General features: G+C 42.9%; 2 protein-coding genes across 2 annotated transcripts; one reads left to right on the forward strand and one right to left on the reverse strand.

Moving 5' to 3' along the window:
- Positions 1-509: 509 nt before the first annotated feature.
- Positions 510-9624, forward strand: LOC118428007 (ectodysplasin-A-like). Its single transcript, XM_035837971.1, has 11 exons — positions 510-538; positions 676-1129; positions 1681-1688; positions 2204-2301; positions 2568-2615; positions 6130-6306; positions 6630-6734; positions 7279-7388; positions 7591-7730; positions 8406-8499; positions 9511-9624. The coding sequence occupies exons 1-11, from the start codon at positions 510-512 to the stop codon at positions 9622-9624; spliced, it is 1377 nt and encodes a 458-aa protein (XP_035693864.1).
- Positions 9625-11928: 2304 nt separating this feature from the next.
- On the reverse strand, positions 11929-22423 carry LOC118428008 (norrin-like). The gene is made up of 3 exons (XM_035837972.1): positions 22244-22423; positions 14611-14712; positions 11929-12082 (listed from the first exon to the last, which is right to left on the reverse strand). The coding sequence occupies exons 1-3, from the start codon at positions 22421-22423 to the stop codon at positions 11942-11944; spliced, it is 423 nt and encodes a 140-aa protein (XP_035693865.1). The 3' UTR covers positions 11929-11941.
- Between the last annotated feature and the right edge of the window lie 751 nt (positions 22424-23174).

Genomic DNA, 23174 nt, shown 5'->3' on the forward strand with positions numbered 1-23174 from the left:
GGGTATTGACCCTGTCAGACCCCTTAAGGCCTGTCACGTATGCCCTGTCTGTAATGCAAGACTAGTTAGATCACTTGCATGTTGTTAGACGCTGTCTCACAGGCTTTTAACACGTAACCATGCACGTCTGTTGGGGGTTTTGTGGATCAGGGAATGTCACAAGTCACACTGTCTGCGGTTTTAACTGCTGTCAACACGTACGGACTTCTGCCTTGACACCTGTTAACAAGGACCTTTCTCACACCTTAAGGTTTCTTGGGCCACTCTTAAGAAGATTTTCAGTACACGTGTGCATAGTAAACTCTCCTTGGTGTGCTATCATTTTAAGTATTTGTTCCCTGTGTGATAGAAGAGTGTATTAAGGTGTCTAAGGGTGCGCTAGTGCCCGTACGTTATACTTTGGCGCCCCTAAAGTTAGGCCCCTTCTTATTTTCGGTCTTCCACGAAAAAATCGTCACGTGACAACTGAGAAGGCCCGGTGAGGGGTGGGGAGGGGGGTCATGTCAATCATGTCGTCGATGTGTACTGAGGTAAAAAGGTCAGGAATGATTGACAGGTGAAAGGGGCGACACTTTGGTACCTGTTGTTTGCATGTACTAGTAGTTGCGCGGGAAAAGTGCAGTCGTCTGTCGGGGACCGAAACCATTGTCAACAAGATGTTTTTTTTTTATAAAGGTGGCAGGGCGGCTCGCCTGAGAGAAACATCGTCCGCGGAAAAAGAGAGAACAAGAGTTTCGGCAACGTTCGCGCCAACATGGAGCAAAGTTTCGCGATCCTCTGCTCGACTCCGCGTCCCGCCCACCGCGAGGGATTCCCTGAGAAGCCGCAGCAATGCGGGGACACCCCCTCTAAGGGGATTCCCGGGCGGTGTAGGCGAGCCGCGGGGGCGGGAGTGTTGTTGTCTCCGCACGTGTGTTGTGTTGTGGTGGTCTCGCTGCTCGCGGTGGGGCTCTGTGCGCTGTACCTGCGCTGCGCGCTGCTGGAACAGACGGTCAGGGACAGTCAGGACAGGATCGAACATCTCAACGGGCTGGTGCAGTCGCTTGTAGCGCTGCATCAAATGGAAGGAAACTTCAGACCTGGCATGACAACGCCGTCACCAGGAAAACAGGATGCATATTTGCGTCAGGTAAGCACAGGTCGTCCATTTATAAATGGATAGTGTTATATACGGGACAAGAGTGGCAATGGATATATATCATATATACTTACAGTGTGTGTATGTGTGGCAAGTACTAGTCTTTGCAAGTCGCGCTGTGCTCGTATTCTTTGTTTTCAAGTATACTTCTTATTTGGCAAGACACAGTCACCAAGAAATTACGACACATCTTTGCGCCAGGTAAATGTGGAAATGCATAGAAATAGCGTGTAGTGCACGCAAGCGATGATATAGATTAGTCTACACCAGGCTTTCCTGATGGGTTGTGGACAGTAGGATTCGACAATAAGGGGAATATAATTGGTCAGAAGAGTTAGTCCACGGGAAGTTAAACATTTCCCCTCCAGTCGAACCTTCTGGTGGCCAAATTTCCATGGCAAATTTTGTCCCTATACATGGCTATAGCCAGTATAGTTATTTGGGCCAATACAATAGGTACACAGACTTAGACTTGGTGTATACACTTGGACAATGTTTGTGATATCTCTCTGAGTCTTTGTAAGTCAACGCTGTGCTCGTAGGTATGGACGTATGTAACTGAATAGCCGGTCTTTTGTTTTCTGGATACGGAGATCTTCTGTGACATTTTCCTGGGGGCAGTTGACATTCGCAACGACCCGTCTGAATAAGCGTATACAAGTAGTTAGCACATACCGCGCTTTATATAGCGCTTTGTGAAACATGTGGCCTTTTGAGTCTCGCAATAAGACAGGTATCTCACTGCACTTGGGGCACCGGTGCGGCACTGTGGGGTTCGTAGATGACTCGACGAATTTCAGCGATAAAGAACGAATTTTCTAACGCTCTGTGAATTTTGTTGTCTTCTAAGTCATCGTTTTATGCATTACGCAATATCTTAATTATAAAAAAATCGGCGAAAATAACACAACAGTGCCGCAATGGACGAACCCTCAGTAGTGCCGCACCGGTGCCGCAAGTGCAGTGAGCTACCTTCTACGGTGTCGCCTGGCCCGGTTTCGGTCAGTCGAACCAAGGCTGAACAGAACGGCACTTGCGCCTTTTCTAACATTACGTTGATTGGAGCACATTACTGTTGTTCTTGCAGAAAGCAGAGCCAAAAGCTCCTGATGTCTATGAAGAAAAACCTACATCGGTGAGACATAGAAGACAAGTCTTCGCAGGTACGTGGAAAAAGTTTGGAAGGCTTGAAATTCTGTTTTGAAAACTTATTTGTCCTTATTTTTATTTTTCAATTTTGATTGTAGTACTTGATATGATCACTATGTCCTGAAAATAATTTCATCCTACTGCAGCAACGAGAAACAGAAAATCTAGTCCTCAAAGGTTCCCAGGCATGCATTGTACCCCATCATAACAAAATCTAGATAGACCATGGTCAATGTTACAGTTCGTGGTTAAAGTTGTTTTTCTTTTATTTCTCTACTAGCCCCGCCTCCCGACCCTCGTGTGACGCAGAAGCGGAAAACAAGACGAGGTAAACCTAACACAAACACGCGAGGCTTTCTTTACACAATGTTGTGTAAACGGTTCTACTTCCGATATGGACATGATTTATCATATAGTTAACTTGTCGTAACGCTGTACCCACTGAATAGCACGGGTAACATACACTTTTTATGAGTTTATGGGAGGTTTGTTGACCAATATCCAATTTAGTTATATATATATATATATATATATATATATATATATAGAGAGAGAGAGAGAGAGAGAGAGAGTTATATATATATATCACTATATATATATATATATAGAGAGAGAGAGAGTTATATACATACATATAACTATATATCTAACTATATATATATATATATATATATATATATATATATATATATATATATATATATATATATATAAGAGTCTCTTTATACGTATGAGTACCACTGAAAAAATATATATATATACCTAATGCGTTTTGATAAAGCGACTATTGCTAAACTCATACAATCACCATTACCAAGAAGCGAGAAGAAGAAGAACTTCTATGATACTTTTACATGTATGTTGTTGTGACCTGTACTTAGCTCGGTTGGGAAAAAAATACAATTAACGTCTTAACCAACAACATAAAAACGTATCTTACGTTGGCCCCACCCTTGTTTTAAGCAAGTCTTCCTTGTGGCGTAAATGTCAAGACTTCGAGGGCCTACTTTGAAACCCTTTATGTTTGCTTTGAATCTCGTCGTTTCCCTTTTCACAACAAACATCTACAGGAGGATAGTCTCCTAAGCAGGCTCACGGGTTGGGCCTTTCTTCTAGCTTCATAAGTTCTGTTTTCATGATTGTGTGTGAGTCCTGAAGCCTTCTACTCTCCAAGTTGAGGGTTGGCTCCGGCTGTTTTTTACGTGTGTCAGGCGCTTTTTTTCGCGCTTTCTATTTTGTACTGTTTTCTTTCTTTCTTTCCACCGACCTAACATAAAGAAAACAGTACAAAATAGAGAGCCGGACAAAAACGTCTGATAATACGTAACGTCAAAGAAAAACAGCCAGAGCCGAACCTCTGCTTAGAGAGTAATTGTACCTAGCCTCCGTAGAAGGCTCTCTGTGGCCTTTTTTTGGCTCATAATACACTTTTGCTGGCCATTTCTTTCTGTACTGAGTTATTAATTGCCATCCTGTTCGAAAGAAATGGCCAGCAAAAGTGCATTATGGGCCGAAAAAAGGCATCAGAGAGCCTTCTACGGAGGCTAAATTGTACCTGACTTTTGATAGCCCATCACTCGTACAGACACTTTAAATCAGAGTATAATCAGAACTCGCATACAAGAAGAAAACAGCGCACAAGAAGCCAAAGAACCCCCACCAGAAAGCCTGGATGGGAGGCTCCAGGAAGAAGTGTAGAAAAGATTCCACAGCCCCTGAGGCATGTCCCTGTTTGTTAAGGTGTTTACATACATTAAAGGCTCTGTTACAGCCGAGCTGAAATCCCACAACAACAAAAAATATATTACCGCACTACAGGTGGTACTGTAAATGCAGAAATGTTCGCGGTGGATTAATGTTCGCGGTTTTCGCGGCGACCGCTTACCCCGAAATAAAATCCACCGCGAACATTTTTCTATTAAGGTATTAGACATCAGTAGATGGTGTTATCGCGAAATTAAATCCACCGCGAAAAGTCATTTTTCCCGCTACCCCGAAATTAAATCCCAGCGAACTTAAATGCATTTACAGTATCTCACTGCATTTGTGGCACCGGTGCGGCACTGCGGGGTTCGTTCACTGCAGCACTGTTGTGTTATTTTCGCCGATTTTTTTATAATTTATATATTGCGTAATACGTAAAAGTATGACTTAGAAGACAAGAAAATACACAAAACGTTAAAAAAAATGTTCTCTGAAATTCGTAGTGTTATCTTTGGAACCCCGCAGTGCCGTATCGGTGCCCCAAGTGCAGTGAGATACCACCTTACCAGACACGTAACGTTAGTACCTTTCTGATATCTAACTTATGATTCATTACTAACAGCTCTACCCACGACATAAAAGTGCGATCGCACCATACAAGACGCGCAGCTTTCTGTTACTAACCTGCCATATATTACTAACACTTCTATTATATCCACTCACCACTCTCATAGGGAAGGGAAAGAAGAAATGTCGAAAAGACCCCAAAGCTCCCGGCTGTAAGTCCCTGATTATCAAGTTCTTTACAGCAAATTTAAAGCTGCTATGCGATCGTTGATTACAAGGGAACCTGGATGTAAAGTTATGCGCTTGCACCTCTACAGCATTCTGTTACGCGGAGGGGACCAAAGACGTCTCAAAACTGCTCTTGAGGAGTTTTGAGACGACTTTGGTCCCCTCTGCGTAGGAGAATGCTCTGCAGCGAAGTCGAGTTAGTCTCCAAGCAGACCCTACGGTGCCTAAAGATAGTATCAAAGCTGGCAAAGGAGTATAGCCGGCCAAAGGGAGATAGTCGGCCAAAGGGAGCTTTGCCAGCTTTGATACTATCTTTAGGCACCGTTGGGTCTGCTTGGAGACTTAGTCGCGAGACTGTTTGGGCGTTACACAAGTCAGAAATGCACTTGTGGGGTGATCGGTATTAACCTGTGTCTCCCTCGCAACCCCGTTCGCTTCTATCAGCTTTATCTAATATTTTCGCCAGACTCTCGTACATATATCTATATTGATGACCAAGAAAAATGTGTGGGTTATCAGCTTTGCAGCCATGTCTTACTGGGAGGCACATCATAATATTTTATATACATATATATCAATGTTACATTTAATACTCAATCACTTGTGCTGTAATTTTCATGCCACTTGAATCTTATTTTGATTCTCATCGTTTATACCCATTCATCATATTTCACTGGAAAACGCCCTAAGAAAGAAAACTGATCCGTACATTTTTCTTGCTCTTTAAAGACATATGTACGAGAGCTTACAGCACATGCCACAAAGTTTTGTTGATACCTACCATTGACATTGTTGTGGTAACTGAACACCGTTTTACACATACTTTACCGGGAACTCAGGTGTTTTTTTTCGCGGCAGGGGGTCAGGTGTAGACACAGGTGAATAGAGTGAAAGGGAAATGTTTATCCGTGTCAGGAGAACGAAAGCGAAAGTGGAACTACATCACGTCTGGTTTGGGCGACAAAAACAGGAAACGTTCGTCTGAGCCTTGTCAAATGATAACACACAAATCGGAAAGGAGGCCCCCAAAAACAACCGGATAAAACTGGCCTATGTATGTGTCTGATCATATTTTGGCAATTCACAGAAGACGTGAATACCTGAAGACGGTCTTGAGTATGTCTGAGTTAAAAAAAAAGAATTCTTAACTACTTTTGTTGCCTGTTATCCTTTACATCAGAACTTCAAAACTCTGACTCTTTTTTTCTTCTTCATTTTTCTGGACTCAAAATCTGGCGACATGCAGTAAATAACGGACGCCATAGGGCGACGTCTTGTGGTACTGCACCGTCTAGTGCGATTTCTTCTCCTTAATAAGTTGACCTTGTCCTCGTCCCCATCAGGTGCACCTGGCCCCAACCGCGTGTCCGGGCCCACCGTTCTCGTTCCCGGGTCCCATGGTCTCGTTCCCGGCCCGCAGGGTCCCCCCGGGTTGCCGGGTGTGTCGGGCTTGCGGGGCCCGCCCGGGCCCCCGGGGAAGTGCTCGTGCGGAGGCGGCGCTAGGGCTGGTATGATGGCAGGTACTTACCTTTGTTTTACCTGCGAATTTACCTGTATACTTAATTGTGAACTTACCTGTTATAATTCCACCAACCATCGTAAGGCTAACGTCATATTTCCATATAGGGGCCCGGTCGGGCAGTTTAGATTGAACGAAAAGTATGATATAAAACACAACAAAAACACAAAAACGTAACAACATGCCTTGTGCATATTTATTGGTATTAACTTGGAAATATGACCTAAGGCCACCACATTGAAAAAAATCGGTAACTTTCATTGTGGCGACCTATCCGTCGTAATCATGCGAGTTAATATCAACCGTTCTATGTCTCCTCCTCAGACAGCCCTCCCGGCGTGACGTCACATCACCACCAGGACCACCATTTCCAGTCGGCTCACGTGGCCCTACATCACAGCGGGCACCCCTTCACAATGGACGACCTAGGTAATGTACAATAAACAACAATAACAGGTGGTCTTCAACTCCTACTTACCTATCTGTAACACTAATGCTACGTTCTTTACGTCCGGATATCGCGGTGGTACCCCTCGTTGTGCTCACGATTAGCATATGGGGTCTATTTTTCGCCGGGTCCCGAGTTGATTTTAACTGCTAGTTTAAACAAAAAAACAATCTGGGGGCCCGGCCGTGTGCCAAAAGAGCCCGGTACCCGAGGGATGTCCCACGGGGCCACGCCTAGGGGTCACCGTCACGCCCGAAAGTGCAAAAACTACTTTATTTCAATCGTGACCATAGCATTAGTACCTAGGCTATAGTAACCTGCTGCTGGTATAGCTATCTTGTCTCTCTTTCAACCTCGTTGCTGCTCCTTGCTCTATCGTGGTTTGGGCTGGTTCTCTTCGGGGATGTAGGAGCTCTCCGTCGCACGGGCCACCGTTGGTCCTCGGTAGTAGTTTTACGAGGTTAGATAAATTTCATGTGTGGTTTTACGCGTCATGATAATCTCATCATTCTGGTCTCTCACCAGTGTTCCGGTGGGCCGACAACTCTCCTCCCCTGACCCACAACGCGTTCTCGTTCCCAGAGGACAAGTACATCCACATCACCGTGTCAGGGACCTACTACGTCTACAGTCAGGTGAGAAGAGACATGAGGTTCTAACGGATGTAAAGTAACAATAGGCTTATGTTTGAGCTTGTTCACCAACATACACACACGTATACACTGCCTAAAATATAATCTCCATGACATTAAATACATGTAATACAATGTTGCGTTTTGGTGTAATAAACATTTTAAGGAATTAAGGTATTGATGCAGTAATATCTTTATCCGCTAGATGACGTACCACTACCAGCCAGGCAGCCGGAACGATTCCCATAACCCGCGGGTTGGACACCGCACAGTGCGGGTCCCGTGTTACCAAGACAATAACTGTGATGCAAAGGCAACTCTTATGGAGAGCGTGCACACTGTCAAGTGAGACTTCTTTTATTTCATATATTCGGTTTATTTGTACCTCCACGAAATAACAGAATAGTTTTTGTAATGTCTGTGTGTGTATGTGTGTGTATGTGTGTGTGTATGTATGTATGTGTGTGTATGTGTGTGTGTGTGTGTGTGTATGTGTGTGTGTGTGTGCGTGTGTGTGTGTGTGTGTGTTTGAGTATGTGTGTGTGTGTGTGTGTGTGTGTGGTATGTGTTTGTGTGTTTGAGTGTGTGCGTGTGTGTGTTTGTGTTTGTTGTGTGTGTTTGTGTGAGTGAGTTGTGTGTGTGTTTGAGAGAGAGAGAGAGAGTGTGTGTGTGTGTGTGTGGTATGTGTTTGTGTGTTTGAGTGTGTGCGTGTGTGTGTTTGTGTTTGTTGTGTGTGTTTGTGTGAGTGAGATGTGTGTGTGTTTGAGAGAGAGAGAGTGTGTGTGTGAGTGTGTGTCTGTGGGTATCAGGCTTTCTATTTTGTGCTGTTTTCTTTATGTCGTCCAGAAGACATAGAGACAACAGCACAAATTACTAAGGCCAATAGAAACGACTAAAACACGTCTAAAACAGCCGGAGCCGAACCTCTTCTTGGAAAGTAATTATACTAATCCTGTTGCCGACACATTTCAGATCGCATTCTGTGAATCTTGATAAATGAATAAAATTTTCTGTTCTCAGAGTCGAGTTGGACTCTCACGGAACCCCCATCAGTGACCAGGAGAGCCGGTACCACGGAGGTGTGTTCGAACTGTGGGCACACGACAGGATACAGGTGAGGGTACAACTCTCTTGTACGAGAACCAATTATATAGAAAATGCATTCGATCTTTTAACGTATTAGTAATACCCCTGTTATGCACGATCTTTGGGCGTATCGATAGAAGGTCGGCCATATTTAAGATCAACAGAGGGTTGCGAGTATTTTTCACCTGAAAACCGTCCCTGTCACATATAAGCCGTACTTTGTACCTTGTACAATTGTTGTGCAATAAAGTTATTATTATAAGCGAGGCTCGGGCGACTGCCGCAGACTCGTCGTCCGGTTGATTATGTGACAGGGGTATAGCTGTACATACATGCAGATATAAAGGATCAGATTATTGCATTACTGAAATATACGTTTGTTTGTTTGTTTGCTTGTTTGTTTGTTTATATAATGTAAGATTAATGTGTGAACAAAAAATTTATTATTAGAATATCGACATAAACACATGCATGAAAACGCATGACCAGAATAAGCCAAGATGTTGGACTCGGAGCCTAGGGGTCCCGAGTTCGATACCCGCCGTGCCTCCGACGCTGTGCCCTTGGGAAAGGCAGTTTACACGACTTTCCTCACTCCACCTAGGTGTAAAAATAGGTATCTACCTGACTTCGGTTGGGGAGGTAAATACTACCGTTACCTCCTGTCTGCACTATGTATGTGTCACTGTTTTTTTTTTTTTTTTTTTTTAAACAACAACAACAATGGTACATTTGTCAACCACTAAGACTAGTGTTTGTACAGTCGAGTACTATTGCACATGGAGGGATAACATATACTGATGTGTCTGGACGAATAACATGTGTAACTTAACATGCAGTACATGGGCAGTGAAACAGTCAGGAAAGACAAAAACATGTAGTACATTTGTCAAAATATATGTGTCACTGTTACAAGATGTTACTAACTTGAGTGCAGTGTCACATTGTCCCGTCTTTCCAAAAAGCAAAATATAAAAAGATTTTACGAAGCCTAAACTGAAGCATAACAATAACGTGAGTCATATTTTTCCCCTCGCAGGTGGAACCCATCACCCCTCACCATGAGTACTCAACTCTGATGCCACAGTCGTTCTTCGGGGCGATGTTTCTGGCACCGGCTCCACCGGGGGATGACGGAGAAGAACCACAGTAGTAAACTAACGTGAAGCGTTGCCTGGATCTCCCCATGCAGACCCTCTTGGCAACGTCACTGATACTGTAAATGCAGAAACTTTCGCGGTGGTTTTATATTCGGGGTTTTCGCAGTGACCACTAAACCACGATCGCGAACTTCGAATATCCATAATACAGTATGCGCCTACAGTCCAGTACTGTAAATAAGTTCGCGGTATGGCGCTACCGCGAATTCAAAACCACCGCGGACAGCCCATTTTCCCGCTGCCGCGAAAGTAAATGCATTTACAGTACCCCCTTTTCACAGGATAGAGAGAGGCCAAAAATCATCGGTCATTGATACCATCGAGTTATTTCATTGGAGACGCATCGACGTTATCTCCATGCAGATTTACCAGTGGCATAAGATAGTATCAAAGCTGGTTAAGGAATACAGCCGGCCAAAGGGAGTCATCAGCCACTAGGAGCCAAACACACTCCCAGGCCGGTTTCACTCCTCTGGCAGCTTTTGATATTATCTTATGCTACTGTAGGATCTGCTTGGAGATTAGCATCAAAGGTCATAGTTAACATATTTATTCAACTCTCACTGCCAATAATGCTGAAAAAGATATGATGTTTACTTTGTCAATATTTTTCGTCTTTAAATTGTGTTTTAATTGATCTTTTTCAACTTGCAACAAGGATGTAGAGAAGCATATAAAACCCTGTGTGTAGCTGTTCAGTATGACTTTATTTTGTTGTCATTATGAGTCATGCGTTTTCTGAATAATTCTTAGCTTTTTTATACCTAAGCCTGATGTTTTAAACACGGTCTGTCTTACATATTAATGTCTTTAAGAGTAACACAAACGGAAGGAAATTTATATGAAGCATACAACCAATGTACAGGGAATAAAGAAATGAGAACAGTCTACACATATTCAGCAATGCAATTATGTATATTTTGATTTGTGGCTGGTAAATTAGTTTGATTGCCTTTAGTCTTTTTATTATATGAAGACTTCTCTGTTTCTTGTATATGGTGCAAATGTATTCACATAATACATAATTACTTTCTTACAAATTTCATTATCAATGTACAAAATGCATGTTTACAATCAAAGGTGATTTAGGACATCGTTTGAATACATGCTAACCTATAGTATGGATGTAAATAGTTTCATCAGGTTGGTCAATCAATCGAACATAGCTATAAGTAGTTTTCTTATATTTCTGCTTCAATAAAGTTACGACAGTCTGTCTGTTGTCTTCATAACATCTGTGCCTTTACATCGACGAAGACAGCAGAGACGGCTGTTGAAACGTAGCAGAAAATTAAGATTAGGTGCATGTAAGGCAACTATGTTCGACCACATGTTAACATTTTGCGTACTTTTTCCTCACAACCACAGAACTCTAGTTGGCGTTTTGAGGCAGATATAGACATAAGAATGGCTATACCTAAGTTGATTTAACCCTTTGACTGCCAAGGACCGTACCGTGACATTCGAGGGGTTAATAGTCATACGTTCAACACATTACGTTGTATCCCATGATTTCCATACTGTGCGTTCCTTGCAAATTACCATGTATAGATAACGTGTATGATTTTACAACAACGGAATTTGTAATACAACTGTTTATACGTATGTATAACAGATATAGTTCATATTTCACAATCTGTGCGTTCTCTTTCTCGTTATACATACACATACTATATAGCAGTCTTCCCGATTCGCAGAGTCACAGTATTTAACATTATTTACACTAAAACCATTCGCTTTCCAGCATCAAGGCTGCTGATGCCGAGGGTCCTTTCGCTACGGACTAGGCTCTCTCTGGTTAATGCTCACGTATCATATAATTCAAAGTCTTCTTGGCCTTCAAAGTTAACACCTTGCTAGTGCTGTTGCAGACGGCTTTATGGGCGTTCCTTGTCCCAGGAAAAAAATGCGAAAAAAACGGTTCGTTTTGAACAGTCTTTCCTGCAATACCGAGACAGGGCAGGTTCTATATACAATAGTCTTGTGGGCTCAACGCACGCGAAGGCAAACAGCAAGTTTCATATTTTAAGAGTATCAACAATATTGTGCAGAGTCTTGGATTGACGTAGCTCTTAATACATGTACTTCATCATAAGGGAGATGGTGCAATACGTTTCTTCCCCACAAGGGTTCGCTTTTGATCCTTGACCGTCCACTCTCGCGTCTCCCTTTTTGACAACGCCTCAAGGGCGTGGCCAAGTTGACAACTGTGAGTATCAAAGTAAGTGTTGCTGTGATTTTGACTCCATGAAATTCTGTTTGTCTTTTCCGGGAAGATCCCATTACTTTCCTGGAATTTTACAATCCCCGTCACGGAAGCGTAAAGTCTGGCGGACAGGCAGCGCATGCGCACTTGGTGATGTATCTGTATGACGCGGTGACGAAGGTTCCGTCCGTGCACTTTAATCTCACCGCCTTGAGCTTGGACAGCTTCGCTTGGCAGCTCTGTCTCTGGAAATGTAAAAAAAAACGCTATAAGTAAACAAACAAATCATTTTGCCTCTTTACCTGCATGTATGCAGGTATGGTTTTGATGCTGGTGGGAACTTTTCGGTAGCCGGGGATGTAGGGCGCTGTATCTCGTGAACGGATGGTGCGAGCACGACGATTTTTGGTACGTGGGTTGGGGGTGGTAGCCTAACACTCAGGTTTGATTTTGGGCCTCCTGGCGTTTGAACTTGACATTGCAGGTGGCATTTTTGGTGTTTTTGGGGCACTTTTGGCGCTGTGTGTCCGGAACGATACGCGCGATTGCGACGATTTTTGGTGCATGGGTGGGGGGTTGTTGCCTGTTGCCTAGGATTGACTTTGGGCCTTGTCGCGTTTGAACTTGACCCGGCAGGTCGAATTTTGTGTCCGAGAGGGGTGTTTCCGGAGTTATATCTTCTGAACGGCTGGTGCTGGCGCGATGATATTTGGCACATGTGTCGGCGGTGGCTGAATAATGCTCAATTTTGATTTTGGCGCCCTTGGTGCTTGAACTTGACATTTTAGGTTACCTTTTGTGCGGGCACGGGGCGTGCGCTGTATCTCCGGAACGCAAGGTACCATTGTGTTGCTATTTGGTACGTGAGTTGTTTGTGGTGTCCTGGTGGTCAGGTTTGATTTTGGGCCTCCTAGTGCTTGAACTTGATACTGTATAGGTTGATCCTGTTTTTGTGTGGTTGGGGCATCCTCCCAATATCTGCTTGGTTTTAAAAACAGATTATGGTTGGGTGTAGAACCATCATCTGGCCTGGGCCACCTTCAATGTATCAGGTTACTTAGTGACACTGACAGTTTGCCAGATGACGGGAGTGTACAAGATTATATATCTGTTGGTCAGGTATAATTGGAGTTTGCTTATTACTCTTTGTGGTGTTTCTAGAGCTGTATAGTACTGAGTTTTAAGTTTCGGTACAAGTTCCTTTACCCTGTTGGCAATCATGGTTGAACTTGAACTTAAACAGAAGAAGATGCAATTTTCTAATGTGGAGGAGAACTGTATAGAGTGTGGGCATAAGAGAAAGGTATGTGTATGATTTGTCCTGTGTTTCTTTTTGTTTCTTTGGTAATGCCATTTCCATACTGTATACAGGTAATTTGTTGTTTTGGGCTAGTCATATTCGCTTGGTTTTTGGGCCTGCTTAATCTATGGTACAGGCAGGGTTAGTTTGCTGGGTGTTTGCTCTGACTACAACAGCTTCTGAACTTTCAAAGCTTCCATTGCCAGTAGTCTGTGTAACACAAACTCCGCTGTCCAGGGCTGTAACTGGCCCCTCCCCGCGGGCCGGCGGATGTTTGGCGGGCTGCTATAAGCGAGATTTAATCAGGCTACATTGCCAGCAGCTTGCCATCTATAAATGGGATTGACAAGGACATTTTTCATAGTAAATTATGCTGTTAAATTTGGCTTAGATACTACAGGAGATTTAGGTTTGGGTTGGATGGATTGAATGAAAATATCATACCACCCTGGGGACTAACTGTTGCTGCTGCATGGGGGCTACCACTATTCATATTGTCTAATGTCTATGGAACTACAGATAAAAGTATCATTGGTCAAATTATGCAAGTAACATTCCGATGTCAAGTGAATAACACCCCAGAAATAAATCTTTAATGAATATCATTGGAAGAACACAAACCAAGGAGACTTAGCAGCTGCATTAGGTCAGTACATTGAAATAGGAAGATATTAGTATATCATGTGACAGAGTAACTACATGTGCATGGGCCATCTGAGACAAAAAAAGGTAGCGTCTCAACAACTTCAAAGTACTGTGGTTGGTTACATACTTAAGAAATCCAAAATAAGTAATGTTCATCCATGTCCAAACTTACAAATTCAGAAAATGGAATTTCAGAGTCAGACTTTTGCATGGTGCACAACCAACACGGTAAAAAGCTCATTTTTCCAACCACGTACCACAGACAAAAAGGCAAAAATACCCAATAGGTCTACAGAAACCCAATACATTTCATGCAGGCCTGAGGTCTACGAACTCTTGTTTGATACTGTGATGCCACTGCTTGGAGATTAAGGTTTAAACAGTTAGCATCGTGATTGACGTAGTAAAATACTTGACTATGTACAGAGTTCTTTATCGGCTTACAACCAACCAAACACACACATGTACAATTACTTCATTGGAATTGACTATTTTGATTGGTGCATGGTTAGGAACGAAGCCCGTGCCAACTTATTAAACAATGTGTGATTGGCTAACAAGCAAACACGTCACTACATATAGTTTCTTCATTTGCTGAAAGAGAAACTGTTGACCTCTTAAACGGTATTTGATTGGCCAGGAACAATCACGTCATTATTTACACAACACTTGATTGGCCAACAAGTACGTCACTAACGTTACATACTCTTCCTTCATTGGCTGGGAAAGAAACGCTTGACACGATATTTCATTGGCCAGGAACGAATCACGTGACTACTAACACGACATTTGATTGGGTACACATTTCAAGAAATAAGTGTCACTCACCCTATACTGAAACGGATGTCTGAGAATGGGCGAGAACTCTATGATGGGATCAGTTCTGGAGGACCGGCGACACGCTCCCTCACATCTCGCCATCAGGACATTCTGACAACAAAAAAGGAAAGAAAGAGAAATGTGAATAATGCTGTTTTATTCAAATTCGTACCGTTTATGTTGATGGGACAGTCGTTCACAGTACATTGATCAGAAAGCTAGGTTGGGCATCCAGATAAGTAGAAACGACGAAATACAGAGAATGTAGCCTGAAACATCTGACTGTTTTTAACTCCTAGGCCTATCAAGTTGCTTTAGTGGCTTGCACCCCGCCCGCCAAGAGTACATTAGATGACTAAGTCAAACGTTAATCCTTTCCGCACCGGATCTCGATTTGTTGATAATCCAGAAATAAATCACAGGCGCAAAAATAACACCGCCAGGACGCCGGTTTAGTCGAGTCATGCTTTTTAAAGGTCATTCCAATTAACGACACAACAAAACCCAAACAACAGGGTCGAGTTTATGGACCAAGAAAACAACCTGTCGTCTTTATCAGATGTTTAGATCGTTAACTTGACAGGGTTGGTTAAGGAAAGAATGATTTTAAGTAGTCTCTACCAGACCTACGGGCGGAGGGAAGAAAATGAAGAAATCAGGGGAGAGGGCATCTTATGTGAAAGGGGCATTTGAGTAGTACAGAATTGTCCGTTTGTTGCAAATGGTAACTCTATGATTTAAAAGTCCTCTCACAAAATGGCCCATTTCTACTATAATTTTTCTGGTCTATTTGGTCCACCTTTACCTATATTTCTAGCCTATATTGGGTCCATTTCTACTATATCTCTAGCATTTGGGGGCATTGGTAATATGTTTGTAGCCAATAGCTATTTGGTCAATTTCTACTATTTTCCTAGTCTATTTGGTCCATTTCTGCTATATTTCTATCCTATTTGGCCCATATCTACTGTTTTTCTAGCAACCCATACAAATTCAGGTAGAAACTACAATGTGAAGGCTGGCGTGGGTTGAGGGAGGTGAATGCTTCTCCGGAAATGTCCTATAGTCAGCGATTTCATTCCGCAGTTCTGACAACTCCTGACAGAACGCGTCTACATAAATGTTAGGAAAATAATTGAAACGTGGATGTGAGTTTATAAAAGGTCCAAATTCGTAACGAGTCGTCATTTCCTGCGTCAGTCCGTAAATTTATTTTGAAAAGTAGTTCCTTGCCAACTTTGCTCGAGCTCCCAATCTGTACAGTAGCAATTTCCAAAGCAAATGAAAGTTTCTAGACTCATTCTACGTGTTTTACGCATGTTTTGCAACATATTTAGTGCTATTTTCCAGATATGCATGTTGAATGATTCACCTTTTCTTACGGAAATGGCCCGATCCTTCTATCTGCTTGGAGATTATACAGTAGTCTTGAATAAACTATACGCTTGTGTTATTTTTGGCCAAGATCTCAGCGAAACGTTCAGCGTATTTGTTTATCTATGACGCATTTTGTAGTCAACCACAATGTCACTCTTGGCTAAATGATATGTAGCCCTTTTCTACTGTAATTATCTTCATGAAAAATGTAGATATAGTTTTGGGTGTGTCTGTTTGTGTTTCCAGATATTTGTGGTCAGCATAACTCAAGAACCTCTGGTTTGTAAACTGTCTTCAGGCACCTGTTAGCAGCTAATGTTCCTCGGCAAACACCTGAAGTGTACCTTGTCACATCTTATCAGCAAGGCCTTAAATATTTTAACGGTCTATTAACGTTATAAAGAGCATGACCATGCCAGCATCGTTCTGATCTCCAAGTAGATGTAGGGGTGGAAGAGATTTCCACATAGATTTAGGCTTGGATTCAACCTTATTACCTGTCTTTACCGACGTCTCGGCAGGTAGCTGCAATACTGTCATGATCAGTCAAGAGTAAAGTGTAATCTCGAACCTACGGTAGCATAAGGTAGTATCAAAAGCTGCCAGAGGAGTGAAGCCGGCCTAGAGTGTGTTTGGCTACCAGTGGCTGATGACTCCCTTAGGCCAGCTGTACTCCTTAGCCAGCTTTGATACTATCTTATGCCACTGGTTAATCTGCCTGGAGATTAGGCAAAGTGATCTTTTTCTTGTCGTATTGTGAAAATGAGTTCACTTTGCTGCAGCTTCAAAACGTCGCAATCTTCCACCCTACCATCTGCTTGGAGATGATTCATCTCTCCAGAACCGTCGTGAAACGTCAGGGCTGACTAGTCTCTACTAGGCTGGCTATTATAGGGAGAATAATTTGCCAGAGGACTTCTGCTACCAGAGATGAGGAGTTGGCCGGCCGGCCGCCTTCATTTGAGGGAAGCAAGCAAAACAAAATCCCGACCACTACTATCTCCGCGTCCCAACCTCTGCTTGGAGAATAAGATGAATCATCTCTACCGAACCGTCGGTGAAACGTCGGGGCTGACAGAAGTAGTGATTTACGCCCGTGTTTACGGTGCGGTGAGGACAGCCCAGCGGCCTGCTCAGCCTGGAGGTGGCCGCTGGTATAAACAGTCTCCCCGCTCTGTCTGCTGCAGACGATCGCGACGAGTCAGTCACCGCAGAGTACGTGTGTGTGGACTGTGGAGACAAGAATCTCACCATATGTAAGCCAATGCAGACAGATAGAACGTCCATATAGGGTCATATAGGCTCATATACGTGTTTTCACTCACGTGACTCTGACGTAAGAATTGTCCGCCATGCTAGCTGGTTAAGCCTGGAAGGTGCCTGGAAAATTTCACTGGAGAGTACGTGTGTGTGTGGACTGTGGAGACAGGAATCTCACCATATGTAGGCCATTGCAGACAGATAGAGCCTCCTTATATGTCATCGGTCATACATGACGATCTTTATTGACTGAAAAAAAAGTACACTGACTTTCGCAAGGTCTACTTCAACTACAGCCTACAGTACCTTGGCCGCACCTGGGGCAATTACTGTCGTATTGAGGTCACCTGAGTGGCGCCGAATGGCAGCTCGCTCCAGACCCTTGCGATTTTTTGCCCCGCCTATTGTAAGCTCCTCGCAATTCAGCCCCTGGCTGCAAAGAGTAAGTAGTCGGCCCACCCAAATAAATAATTATATATCCGAACACACAGGTGTATACGATGCTGCAGATGATCGCGACGAGTCAGTCGCCCAAGACTACGTGTGTCATTGGAGACAGGAATGCCGCCATGTGTAGGCCATTGCAGACAGATAGAACGTCCATATAGGGTCATGTAGGGTCATACAAGTGTTTCACTCACGTGACTCTGACGTAAGAATTGACTGCCATGTTAGATGGTTAAACCTGGAAGTTGCCTGGAAAGGTTCGTCTGTGAGACACGTACGCTTGGCACAAGTCAGCCATTGGAGCCTGTGTGTGTGTAAAGAGCCAAGACTTTCAGCATATGTAGGCCAGTGCAAAGAGAACTTTCTACAGGATGTCTTCGGACAGAACTTCAATGACTTATTTTTTTGTCATACCTGGACCGCGATAACGTTCGATATGGACAGGGTGATAAATATAGAATACAACACGGTGTATTCCATATCACCCGAGGTGCCAGCCCGACCGCGGGAAGGATCGCCCGAAGGCCGGAGGCATTGAAACGTGTGTGTGTGTGTGTTTCGAGTAGGAATGACAAAAATAAGATTTGTATCAGTGCAAGGACAAGGGATCACTTCTATGCACTGGACTAAATCGACAAAAGATAGACCCATCTTGTCCCCAAAAGTCAACTACAGGATTGTCAATGCTCACTCTTCGGCTGACCCTACTCTGGCGAGTTATTGCCTGTATTATCTAGTATTTACCCAGCCCCGGTTAGACTGTGTACACTTGGCCGTTGTTAATTCCCCGTGTGGAGTTAAACACGTGTCAGAGTTGGCTGGTTTACTACAGGGGGTAATCTGTTCCTTCCGTGGGGAGAACTCTACTTGTCAACAGCTCCTCACGCCAGATGGAGCGTGTAGGAATCGGTAAACACACACACAGCTCCAAGAAGATGTCTTTAGGTTTACTACAGCGGGTCCTCACGAGAGTGAAAAACGGTGTAAGTCTGAAGATGGACATGTAACGTAAGGTTACCAGTTTACGTGCAGGACCAGTTTACGGTCACTTATTGGTGGATGCAGACTTCGAGGTCAATTGTAAAAAAGAACATTCTCTTGAGTAGGAAAGAAGTACGTTTATATCATCTATGTGTCTTGCCTTATTTATCATATAACTTTGCATTCAGCAAATCACGTCTGAAAAGTCCGACAACAATTTACATTTACGCTTGAGTGCGCACAACACTATTACAGATGACCCGGTTCTGATCGTAATTCTAGACGGCTATTTTCGTCCCCTCTTTAAAATCCAACAAACTCTTTATGAATTGAAACATCACCTCAAACGGCATTATTAACAAATCGACCGTAAACTGGTAACCTTACGTTACAGAGATTTTCTGACGTGCCATCGAAAGAAGAGACTCTTTTTTTCACAAACCTTACTTCATATGTACTGATGTTTCGGTGACCGTCTGTAAGCAAAGCGGTTAAAACACGTACACCGCTCCACGCAGATGTAACGTTACTGATCACGCTTGTTTTTCGTATGTCTACCAAGTTTTCTTCGACTCTGGTAAATACACGGTCACACATCTCCAACCAGAAGTGTGGTATAAGCAGAACAAAAATCGTGTTTCCCTACAATCATCGTACATTGAAACTCGTTGTCATCAATTACTTTATTTTATTGATAAGTTATCCTTTTCGGTATTTTTCACAAAAATGCCCCTGAAATTTCATCCCTAGCCGCTAGAGGACCCTGACTTACGTCACTTTTTTTCCTAGCACAAGAGCTATGTCACGCCCAAACATCGTGACCATAACTTGTTGAGAACACGAGATATGAGACCCGGAAGTTCTACACCGTATCAAAGGAAGCCGCTAGAGGGCCCAAAATCTACTCATTTCCAGTTTTTGTCACACCCTCCCAACTAAAACTAACCCATCCAGCTGTTCTTGAGTTATCTTGACCAACAGACATTCAAACGCTAGTGAACATATAATCTCCGTAACTTTTCATGGAGGTAATAACAAGTAGTTATGTGTCCTCTCTCACCCAGGTAAGTTATACGTATATCGGTAGAATCGTGTTACTCTGTGTTTGCTCTATGTCATCCCGGGTCACGTGTTTGTGAATAACGCAGCCCATGTACACCATTAATCCAGCCTCAGAAACAACAAACAAAACGTTCTTTTAAGCCATGAAAGTCGCAGGTTCAAGTCTAACGCGGCAAAATGAAGTCGTTTGTAAGTAACTGCCTTGATAAGTATAATACAATTGTTGAATATAGCTCAATAAGACCATTTAGGGGAAACATAACATCTAGCCTGGATACCAGACCCCAGCCCGATCTCGATAGATATTTTTTTAGATCGGGCTGGTAATGCTGAACAGTATGTAATACGTCACGAATCTCGGGCGACACTCTGGTGATCCACAAATACGACCGAAGCTCGTTGTCTACGTGACAGAGGCTTAAGGACCCTCAACAGCGATGTTCGAATTCCAGACATGACCGAAACAACAGACAACCACAGGTTTGCCACAGTGCACGTTGCACTGACAGTAGAGAACTCAGAACATTCCTGCGTCTTGATCAAAGGGGTATGTCGTCTACACTGCACTGGTGACAGAGCTACATGTAGAACCACGCAAAAGATTTGTTGACCGATCTTATGCGCCCTGCGTATGTGCTTGAAACTACATGCATTGGCTTTGGATCTCAATCGTCAAATTCTTTCAACCATGTATTTCTTGGTAAATTTCTCTCATAGTGTAGTTATCGCCCTTTTATCAGATGAAGTATCTTGTTGGATTTCAACATAGACTGGGTTTGCACGACTTGACACATGCCGTGAGGATATGATGAATTATACAATTATAAATTATTATAAATTATTGCAGATCGTAATCGGAGACATGTTTTTCGTAACCACCCATCCCGGTCCATTTGCAGTAAATGCAGCGTGTGATGGTAATTGTCCCTTCTTAATAGTGCATGGACATGGATACAAACAAGCCACTTCATTTGTGTCAAACTGAACACTCTTCACTCTAGTTTGAATCAGAATTTTTCTGAGATTGAAAGTACTACTTGTAATTTATTAGGACATCTTAAAGGGGCATTCCACTCCAGAAGGGAGTCTTGTTTTCCAATAGATAATGTGCCAATGAATACATAATCAGCCGAATTTTGTGGAATTCACCTTAGGATGAATTACGTGATGTGTGTTTTATAAAACAATAATGACACTCACTAAGCCCATGCAGACCCTACCCATGCATTCCCTATACGCATAGACACTTTGTTTATCGTACATATTTTCGGAATAAATGAGGTACGCTAAGCACACCGAGAAGGCAGATTGCTCATAAGATAGCAAAGAATACAAGAACAAGACGAGATTTCTTAGCGAACCTGAAATTAGTTTTGTAACCTTAACTAAAACTTTTGCATTGTATTCAGCCATAGGATTAATTCAATTAGAGGGTACTTGGGGAGTTTAGTAGAACATTGAATGCTTTTGAGGCATGTGGAGCAACTGGGTACTTTATCGTATAATGTGAAGTAGTATGCAGTTATCACTTCCTAAAATTAATATCTATCGGAAAATAATACTCCTGTGTGGAGTGGAATGCCCCTTTAAACGTCAATTCTAAAGGTTTTTTTTTAATTAGCTAAGGGCGCGGTCATGATTGCTATATGGCGTTTTTGGTGGGACAGCCATGCATGAAAAGTTCAGCTGTCTTCTTACACAAAAGGTCGTCTAAGATCCTTGTCGGTGTTTGGTACTGTCACAGCCTGCTTGGAACGAATAAGTCATCAAAATCGTACGATGATATGTAATCACACGACGCATGTGACCGCACCCTTAAACGACGCATGGTGCCATTAATATTCAGGGTGTGGAACTGTGGGAGTCATTGCTCCGAGTAGAAGGCTGTTTGTGCGCTCTTGAGTAGAACAGCATTTTTCTGGGACACGATGTTTGTTCACCCCATCATGAAATGACCTTCAGGTCGGGAAGACTTCAGAACAAATTTCGTTCCACGCAATTAGTTCACTCATAGTGAGCAATTGGGCTGGTCTCAATCATGATGTTTCTGACCTAGGGCGAAGAGTTGCTGTTACAGTTCCAATCATGTAACCCGTAACATTGAGTGGCCTTCAGGCCTTGTTACGTGGTGACCATTGAGTAAAAAAAAAAAAAAAAAATTACGTTCCGTCCAACCTCTCAAATCCAACCCTTGTGTCTAAAATTCATTTGTTTGAAAATAACATGTCATTTGATTGTATCATTTCAGTAGTTGTTAAGTTAGTTAGCCCGTCAATTTTCTTCATTTTGTTATACATTTTCAATTAAAAAAGGGACTGATTTTAATACCGTAGATAGGGACTTATTCGTATACATTTAATATTGTTTCTGATTTGTGAATTGTATTTTTTCTTTCAAGTAAATACCAATGTAGTTGTGTATTTTAATGTTCTCGGGAACTCCTGAAAAACAGGACACTGCCCTGAGTGTGTATGTCCTGGTTAAATAAATGAAATATGAAATGAGAGCGTCTCACCTGCACCTCGCAGTCCAGTGTGGGATGTCTGATGGTCTGTACGTAGTGGAACCGTTTACACCTGCTGTTCTTCTTCCCTTTGCGCTCTCCCTTCTTCCGCCCTTCCCTTGCCCGCAGTTCGGTCACAAGGAGGAACAACAAGACAAGGACGTGTAGCACTTTTCGTCTGTGGAGCCTCATTGCTACGGTTTTATTGTCCCTTAAGAAATGATAACAGTTAAACAAATGAATGCTTGTTCACATTTCGTCTTAGTTCGGTGACAAAGAGGAACAACAGTACCAAGACGTGTAGTACTCTTCGTCTGGGGAGCCTCATCGCTACGGGTTTGTTGTCCCTTAAAAATGATAACAGATAAACAAATTAAATCTCGTTCCATTCTCAGTTCGGTCACAACAAGGACGTTATACGTCCTTGGTCACAAGGAGGAACAACAGGATTAGAACAAGTAGCACTTTCCGTCTGGGAAGCCTCATGCGTAGGGTCTTGTTGTTCCTAAAAAATAATAAAGATAAATAATAATGTTTATAAAAAATGAAAAGAACAATGCTGGTGTGAGACCGCGTGGGGTAATCGGCAGCGCTTTGTGCTCAGCCCCAAGAGGTCCTGGGTTCAAAACCTGCCATGTCTCTGATCTTGTGGGAGAAGAGATGCTGCTACAATGAGCTTAGTTCAGTACCTAGAAGTGACGCTAAGCAAACTCGTTAAAAACAGATAACAGATAAACAAATTAATGGTTGTTCACATTCGAATCAGTTCGTCTCAGTTCGGTCACCAGTAGAAAAAACTTCCACAAAGGCGTGCATAGTGTTTTGATGTTCCAGCAAATAGATAGACGACAAGACAACAAAACCAGAGGTTCCGCTGCAGTACCGTAGGAAGCCGCTAGAGGGACCATAATCGTTTCCTTCTTTTACCAACCACTACCAACAT

This window comes from Branchiostoma floridae, chromosome 12, assembly GCF_000003815.2.
Source record: "Branchiostoma floridae strain S238N-H82 chromosome 12, Bfl_VNyyK, whole genome shotgun sequence".
Taxonomy (NCBI): Eukaryota; Metazoa; Chordata; class Leptocardii; order Amphioxiformes; family Branchiostomatidae; genus Branchiostoma; species Branchiostoma floridae.